Genomic DNA, 8,756 nt, shown 5'->3' with positions numbered 1-8,756 from the left:
GTGGGGGGGCTCCAGGCTGTGCTATGGGGCAGAGCCAGGCTACCAAGCAGGGGTGGGGGGATCCCCCCCTAAAAAGCACTGGGGGGCCAAGGTGCACCCCATAAAACACCCCACATCCCCCTTCACATGCAGCTGCCTGGTGAGCCCCCCTGCCCCATAATAGGATGGAGGTGAAACCCTGCAGCCCTTCGCCCATGGGGACCCCCAGCTGGGGGGGGGGGGGAGCTGCAGCTGGACCCCCTGCTCCCTGCTGGAGCCCAGGAAAGCGTCTGGCGCCAGATGGGGCTGGAAGGGGGGAGAGGAGAGGAGGAGGAGGAGGCTGAGAACAATGCTGGCCTCCTGCCAGCCGTGGGGGAGCAGGGCGGGGGGCTCCCTCCCTGGCCCCCCCCCCCGCCATGGTCCCCAGCCTGGAGGACAGCGGGGTGCCCTGCCAGCAGAGTGAGCTGGGTGCGGGGCGGGGGGGGAGGCGTGAACCCTCACGGGAGGTGACAGTCACACACTCCCCCCAAAAAGGGCTGGCTGTCCCCTCCCAGAGCTGACGGCGGTTTTGGGGAGCCACCCAGCTTGCCCGGTTGCGGCATCAGCGTCCCCAGCTGCCCTGAGCCACAGGGACACCTGCGGGGTCGGGCACGTCGCCCCACATCGGATGGGGACACCCCCCAAATGAGGGTCCCCTTGCGAGGCACCACGTCCCCGTGGATGGGGACCCACACCCGTGGGACCCTCAGCTGCTCTGCCCACGCCGCCGGCTCCACCGTGTGCTGGAGCCCGTCCGGGCACGCGGCCTCGGTGATTCACCGACGCGCCCTGCGCGATGCCCTGGCTGTGCCCCGGCACCAGCACCGTGTCCCCGATCCTCTGGGCGCAGCACCAGCATCGCCCAGGCCATGCAGCTGCAGAACCGGTGACCCACACGGAAACCCCCTTTCCTGGGACTGGAGGGGGGGGGGCTGAGGGGTGAAGACCGCCAAGCCTGGCACCTCCCCGGTTCGTTAGCCAGACCCCATTAACGAGCAGGTACTGGGGGGCTGGGGGGGGTTTGCTGGGAGGTCTGGCAGCCAGCCTGGACCACCTCCCCCAGACCATCCAGGGTAGGCACCGACTCAGGGAGCAGCCGGCCTGGAGGATGCTGGGGGGGGTGGAGGGGGGAACCCCAGCCCCGGGGGGATGGACACGACACACACATGGGATGGGACACGCACAGCACCTCGGCCCCCACCTGCAGCAGCGTTAGGGGTCAGGCCGGGCGAGGGGGGGGGGGACACAGCTCGGCTGGAGTCGTTTCAGCCCCTTAGCACCGTGGGGCTGGGGGGGGAGGTTTACTCCTCCAGCTCAGCTAAGCCCCCTCTCCCCCCGAAGCCAGGAGCCTCCCCCCAGCACCCAGCCCAGCGGAGGGGGATATTTCCCCCCAAACCTGCCCAACAAGTCCTGCCCCCCCCCCCCCCCGCCCCGGGCAGGTATTCACCATGGTGGGGACAAGAGCCAGCATGTGTCCCCGCCCCCGCCACTTTGGGTGGCTCGAAGCCCCCCCTGCACCCTCCCAATGGCTCCAGCGGGGGGGCTAGGGCCCGGGGAGGGGGGGGAATAAGATATAACCCTGGGGACCCCAAAGGGGCCACATCTCCCACCCTGCTCACCCGCACCCGGCCGAACCTTCGCTTCCAGAAAATCCATTAAAAATGCCGGGGCGAGGGGCCAGGGCCGCCCCCCCCCCTACTCCGGGGTCGGGCATTCATTACCCACAGCACAAAGCGGGGCGGGGGGGCCGGGGCCCCGCTTTGTCTCCGGCAGATGAAAGGCGAGGGGCCAGCCTGGGCCCCCTCCCCAGCCCCCCTCCGGGGTTGGGGGGGGGCCAGTAAGGCGAGCCGGGGGCCACCGAGGTCACTGGGAAGGATTAGTGCCGGATTAGAGGCGCCGGGGGGGGGCACCCGAAACCACCCACACGGTCCCAGGCAGGGGGGCGGCACAGCCCAGAGCATCCCGCAAGGTTTTGGGGTCATTCGTGGTTCCTCCATCCTACCCCCCCGTCCCTTCCCGTCCCGCTCCCCCAGCAGCAGCAGCAGGAGGAATTTGCTTTTGTTTAAGGAGCAGCCGCCATCCAACGCCCAGTGCCGGCCGCCAAGTCTCGGCATGGGGTGGCCGCGCACCAGGGAGGGGGCACATCCAGCCCCTTCACCCCCACCTCCCCAGACTCCCCCCCATCACTGTGGGGCAGCACCTATGGAGCAAGATGGGGACCCCCGGGTCCCCAGTGGGCCCCCCCCAGGTCCCCGCTGGGCCCAGCGTGGCTGGATACTGCGGGGGGGGCGATGGGGTTGTGTGTGCACGCAGCTGGCAGCCCTATAGACCCCCGCTCCCATCCAGATTTGCCGCCCTGGTTCTCTCAGGGTACGAGGGCCCCCTTTGTACCCCACCCCGCCAACCCGGGGGCTCGGAAGAGAGACAAATTGGAGCCGTCCCCAGGGCGGCCGGGGAGAAAGAGGATATTTCTCCGAAGGGGAGAAGCCAGAGAGTCGGAGTTGGGGGGGTGGGGAGCGGCTGGTTTCCATTACCGGCTGATCCCGCCTGGTTGTGGCTTTTGCGAGATCTCTGGGGAGAAAAACGGTCGGTTTGGTGAAGAACGGAGAGGGCTGGATCCAGCGTCCACCCCACCCACTGGCACCGGTCCCACCGGTGATGCCAACTGGTCCCAGTTATGGCGCGGGGATGTTGGGAGAACCGGGACGCAGCCCAGGCAGTGTTTTGGGAATGGCGACGAGGGCAATGGGTGTCTGCCAAGTGTCCACCTGGAGATACCGGAGCCCTTCCTCCTCCTCCTCCTCCTCCTCCTCCTCCCCAGGGAAGGTGTAATTACACCCTTCCTGCTGCTGAACACGCTCCCTGGCAGTGCAGCATCACACTCGGGGGCACTGGGGGTGAAGCCAACCCCAAATCCTGGCCCCCTTCCCCCTGTATCCCCCCCAGGGGCCGCTCACTGCTGTCCCCTCCCCAGCCGGGGCAGGAGGGGTGCTGGGTCCTGGGGAACAGTGTTCCACACCCCGCCCCATCTCCCCAAAAGCAGCCACAGGCACCCCCCGGCTCAGCAGGACCCCAGTGCTGGTGGGGGGCTGGGTCAGTGCCCCCCAACTACCCCACGGCGACTCTGGGGCTGCCCCGGCCGAGGGGTCCCAGCCCACCCTGGGGAGCAGCTTTGCCGAGGCTGGGGTGGGCACGGGGAGCGAGTGCATCCCCCCATCCCCGGGGCAGGGCTCCCCTGCACCCCAAACCTCTCCACCACGGGCTGAGCCCCAATGACCCACAAGCAGAACCTCCCCCCCTTGTCGTAATTAATGCCACCTCACATAGGGCAATTAGCAGGCAGCACCCCAATGAGCATCACCTGGAGCAGACCAGGGAGCCACACCCCAGCAGGCAGCACCCATGGGTGCCCCGGCTCCTCCAGCTAAGCTGGGAGGGTGTCTCATTCCCCCCCCCCCCAGCGTGAGCTGCACCCCAGCCCCACGCCATCCTCCCTGCCCCACGGCTGCCCCACGGCTGCCCCTCGCTTCCCACGCCATGATGTGCCAACCCGGCCACCGCCTTTGCCCCCGGCCCCTTGCGCAAGAGCTGCGGTGCAGGAGGTGTGTGTGTGCTAGCGGGGCCGGGAGGGGACAGGGACGCTGGGGAGGGGGGGGAGTTGTAGGACATTTATTGAAAAGAGGAGGGAGGTGGTGGGGACAATCTCGGGGTGGGGGGGTCAGATCTTGGGGGGGTTTGGACCTGGAGCTGCCCAGACCGCAGTGCTACTGGGTTGGGGTCGTTTGGTGTTTCTTTGCGATACAATATTCACAAATAAATACTGGGGAGGGGGAGAGCAAGCGCAGCCCCTGGGCAGGGCAAGGGCCAGGGGCCTGCATTAAAAAATGATAAAAAAAAAAGAAAAAATCAAACTGAACTAAAACCAGTTAAAACCAACCCAAAGCCCAGGGAGGTGGCTGCATTACCCTCCAGCCACGGCCCCGGCGCCTTTCCAACAACTGTGCGCTTTGTCTGCACCGAGGGCGGCAGCAGGACAGGGCCAGAAAATGAGATTTTCCTGCCCCCGAAGAGACCCCAGGCCATGAGGGGGGGCAAAATGTTGTGTTTTTCTCCCCCCCCAAAAAAGGGGTTGCTCTGATGTAGCCCATAGGAAGGTGCAACCCCTTCCCTGTGGCTGCGGGGTGAGTGGAGGGGACCAGAGGGGACACAGGGTGGGTAATTGGGGCTGGGGGGGACAGGACATGGGGCTGGGGGACCGGCGCTGGCTGGGGGAGGGATGGGGGTCAGCGGAATGGGGGGGTGTCACTCCCGGACGTAGACCCTGGTGCAGACGACGTCATCGGCTGTCATGGTCTGCAAGGAGGAGCAGGGTCACTGTGATGGCCATGGCCACCCTCCCTTGCCCCCCCCCCGAGTTTCCCAGCATGCACTGGGGTAGCGATGCCCCCCCCTCCCTCCCCAGGTCCTCACCAGGATGAGCTCCCCATCGTTGGTCATCTCCCTGGACCAGCCCGTCTTGGGTCCTTCGCCCTTCAGCAGCCGCTGCTCACACACCATCTTGTTCTTGTTCTCACTCTCCCACCTGGCCAAGCTCTGCAGAGGGGGGGAGAAGGGCGATGCTGCGGGGGGGACGGGGACATGGGACACCCCGAGAAGCCCCCACGCAGCCCCCGCCAGGCAGGACCATCCATCAACCAAAAGATGGATAGGGCCATTTGTTCCCCGTTGCGACCCGGCCAGGACAGTTGCAGGGAGAGGGGGACCAGCCCTCTGCTCGCAGGGGAGAGCGTGTGGTTGTGTGAGTGCAAACAGGCGTGTGCACACGTGCGTGCATGAAAAATGTGTGTGCCTGCACGCACACACACGGGTGAGCGCTCCTGCCCTCAGGCAATAGGTGTGTGCATGCACAAACACCTGTGGGCATGCATGCACGCATGTGTGCATGCACATGCACAAGTGTGCACACATGCCTGTGTGCGCACACACACAAGTGAACGCTCCTGCCCTCATGCAAAATGTGCGTGCACGCACAAGCACGTGTGTGCATGCACACAGATGCATGTGTGTGCATGCACACACGTGTACACCTGCCTGTGTGCATGCACACACACAAGTGACTGCTCCTGGCCTCACGCAAAATGTGTGCGCGTACACGCACGTGCATCCATGTGCATCCACACACGTGCACGCCCGCCTATGTGCACGCACATGTGCATGAGAGCTCCTCATGCGTGGGGTCAGGATCAGCCCCCCTGGCGCAGGCAGGGCTCCCCCCCACCTTGCAGGGCCGCCCGTCCACCGTCTGCTCCTCGAACTCCTCCCCGATCCTGAAACTGATCTCGGTGGTCCGGACGGTGGTCGAGGTCTTGATGTAGAAGGTCTCCCCGTCCTGCTTGATCTCCACCGCCGGCTTCGAGGCCGCCGCCACCGCGATCTTCCTCAGCATCATGTTGACGCCTGGGGAAGGGGATGGCGGCGTCGAGCTCCCCCTCCTCTGCACTGCTGCCTGCAGCATCCCCCGGCACGGGGGGGACACCGGAGCTGCCCCTTCTCGGTGGGGTGACCCGCAGCCAGGGAGGTTAAGTGCCTCTCAGGGCTGGATGCGGCCCCCTCTCCCCCGGGAGCCTGGGGACAGGGCAGGGGGTCAACATGGCGGTTGGGGGGGGCACCGCCCCGGCCCCCACACTTGGCAGTGACACATCCCAGGGGGACCCCGAGCACTGGAGGCGGCTCAGGGCAACCCACATCTGGGCCACATCTGGCTCTCGTTACCTGGCGGCAAGGAGCGGGGGCGGGGGCTGATGCCGGGGAAGGCTCCGGAGGCGCCCGAGGGAAGGGACAAGGGTGACGGGGAGGGTGCGTGGGGGCGAGGGCTCACCCAGCCCACGGGGTGACGGAAGGGACAAGGCACCCGCTCTGAGCTTGGCCGAGGAGCGGCTCTGTGCCTGGTGACCTGTGTGACCCCACCCAGGGGTCCCCATGGCCATTCCCCCTCCCAGCCCCCCGCTAACTGCAGGGCAGCTGGGGCTTTGTCCCCGCTCCCGGAGGCGGCTCATCCATCATGTCCCCAAGCCCCCGGCTGTCACCCGGGGACAGCCTGGCTCCCCGGGAAGCTGTTCTTTGGGGACATTGTTCCCGTGTCACCCTCCGGCAGCTGAAAACTGCGGGTGGGCACCCGGCCAGCCCTCCCCGGAGAGGGACCATGCCCTGGCCACCACCCCCTGCGCCCCCAGAGAGGGTCCCTGCAGAAAGGGGCTTCCCTCCGGCACAGGGATGGGGACGGGGGGGACGGGGGGGGCGACAGATAGTCCCAGCCCCACAGTTGGGACACAGGTGGGATCCGGGATCCATATCCTCCTGCAGCGGGGATGGACACGTTCCCATGGCTAGACCCTCCAGGATGCTGCTGCTGGCTGAGGTGGTGGGGCTGGGCCCCCCCCCAGGTCCCTTCACTCCCTGCGAGGCCTGACTTACACCAGGGTGGGTGCCCAAAACCCAGCCACGGGCAGATGCAGCCCCACCACATGATGCTTATGGGGGGGGGGGGGGGGGTGGCGAGGAGAAACAGCCCCCAAAGGGAGCAAAAGCTGGGGAGGGAGGGCATGATGCAGCCAGACTTGGGGTCTTGAGCTGATCCTCCCCTGCCCTAACCGCTCTGCCCAGGGGGTCCAGAGGTATCAGCTTCCCCCAAAGTTGCTGAAAGGCTGGGGAGGGGGGGGTGCTGGGGGGGTGGTGAAGGGCAGGAGCCCCCCGCTTGCGCTGTGGGAAAGGAAGAGCGGCTCGCTCTGGGCTGGCAGATTTATTTTCCTGCTGAGGTTTCTCTGAGCCACTTTCACCGGTGGGGCTGGAGGAGGGAGAGGGGGTGAAGGCAGGGGGGAGAGGGGAGTGAAATCCAAGAAAGTGATAATTATACTGAAATATTTGTTACGTATCCCCTAACCTGGAAAATATTCTGCTCCGGCAGCTCCCTGGCAGGCGAGGAGAGGGTCAGGCAGAGAGGAGCAGCAGGGGGGGCTGGCTCCAGCCCTGCCCAAAACCCTGGGGACCCCCATAGCCTGTGCCCCCAGCTTTCCCCTCCTGCAATGGTTCTTGGCCCTGTGAGCCCCCCCCCAATCCCCTCTCCCCCAAGCCCTGTTCACCGCTGCAGCCAGGACACAGCACCGTGGTGGGAGGCAGAGGGGACCCAAAATGAGCCCTACGGGGATGGAGCACCCACGCTGTGAGGTCCCATCGGGGCTGGGGTTTTGGGGACCCTGGGGTCTGGGCCCCCGTGGGGCAGGTAAGTCCCTTTGGGTGCCTTTGGGGTCGGAGGTGCAGGGTGCTGGTGGGGAGGAAGTCTTTGATGCGAAGGGTCCTGGGGAGAGAATCTGGAGGTGCCTGCACTTGGGGAGGCCACCACGGTGGGGAAACTGAGGCAGGCGGGGGGGGGGGCCCGCAGGGGCCATGTTGGACCCCTCAGGAGCAGGAGACGCTGCCTAGCCCCCCCCCCGCCCCCCGTGCCTCAGTTTCCCCAGTGGCGAAGCAACACCGAGAGCATTGTGAAAAGGGGGAGCAGGGTGGGGGGCTCCCCTCCAGCACACGGCGGCTGTGATCCCCCCCGGGCTGGAGAAGAGGCTTGGAGAGGAGATGGGAGGCAGAACTCCCCTTTCCCCCCCAGTTCCCCTGTCTCGCCCCCCGCCTCCCCGTCGCAGCCAGCGCCGGGAGCCGGGGAGGGGGGGCCGGGGGACCCCCGGGGATTCTCACTCACCCAGCGCCTTCAGCAACTCCTCGAAGTTTTCCGAACTCTTCATCTTCCAGTTCCCGGAGAAATTGGGCATCGCGGCTACCGGGGTGGGAAACCGAAGGAGAACCGAGCGACCCGCCGCTCCCTCCGCACCGGCCCCGGCCCCGGCCCCGGCGCTGTCCCGTCCCCGGTCCCGGCGCTCTCCCGTCCCGTCCCGTTCCGTCCCGTCCCGCCCGCGCCAGTCGTTTTATTGCCGGGCTGGTCCCACCCCCTCCGGCCCCGGCCCCGGCCCCGCTGAGGCAGGGGGGGGCTCTGTGCTCACCTGCGAGAACAACCCCCCCCCTCCGCATTTGCCCCGGCGGGAGTGGGGTGGAGGCACCCCCACCTGCCTGCACCCCTCGAATCTGCACCCCTCGAATCTGTCTGCACCCCCCCGAACTACTCACATCCCCCCCCGAGTTGCCTGCACCTCCCTAGTCTGCCCACCCCCCCAACTACCTGCATCCCCCCCCAATGTGGCTCACCCCCCCAAGCATCCTGTATCCCCCCGACCCGCCTGCACCCCCCTGAACCACCTACATCCCCCCACCAGGCTGCCTGCACACCCTAACCTGCCACATCCCCCCCCGAGCTGCCTGCACCCCCTAAACTACCTGCATCCCCCCGACCCCAAGCTGCCTGCATCCCCCTAAATCTGCCTGTCCCCCCCCCGCCCAGGCTGCACCCCCAACCCCAAGCAGCCCTGAGGACACAGAGCTGCCCGGCCCCGTGCCCGCTCACACCGTGGGCAGCACAGCTGGGCACTAGCCGGGCACCTGCGAGCATCCCCACGCCTGGGGTCATGCCAAGGGCACGCGTGCGTGCATGCAGCAGGCACGCTTGCATGCACGCCGCCGTATGCGTGCAGCTGTTTGCACACGCGTGTGCACAGCACACAGGTGCTTGCACACCCACGTACGTGTGCGTGGACATAAGTCCCTACGCATGCAATTTGTCCGGCCACGCGTTCACGCAC

The 8,756-nt window shown here is 66.8% G+C and overlaps 1 protein-coding gene across 1 annotated transcript; it reads right to left on the bottom strand.

Moving 5' to 3' along the window:
- Nucleotides 1–3,672: 3,672 nt before the first annotated feature.
- CRABP2 (cellular retinoic acid binding protein 2) lies at nucleotides 3,673–7,950 on the bottom strand. The gene is made up of 4 exons (XM_075039527.1): nucleotides 7,766–7,950; nucleotides 5,297–5,475; nucleotides 4,489–4,611; nucleotides 3,673–4,371 (listed from the first exon to the last, which is right to left on the bottom strand). Exons 1-4 carry the CDS (start codon nucleotides 7,833–7,835, stop codon nucleotides 4,321–4,323), a joined length of 423 nt encoding a protein of 140 aa, XP_074895628.1. The 5' UTR covers nucleotides 7,836–7,950; the 3' UTR covers nucleotides 3,673–4,320.
- Nucleotides 7,951–8,756: the final 806 nt, after the last annotated feature.

Source organism: Buteo buteo, chromosome 11, assembly GCF_964188355.1.
Source record: "Buteo buteo chromosome 11, bButBut1.hap1.1, whole genome shotgun sequence".
Classification (NCBI taxonomy): Eukaryota; Metazoa; Chordata; class Aves; order Accipitriformes; family Accipitridae; genus Buteo; species Buteo buteo.
This window is presented reverse-complemented; position numbering and strand designations above follow the sequence as displayed.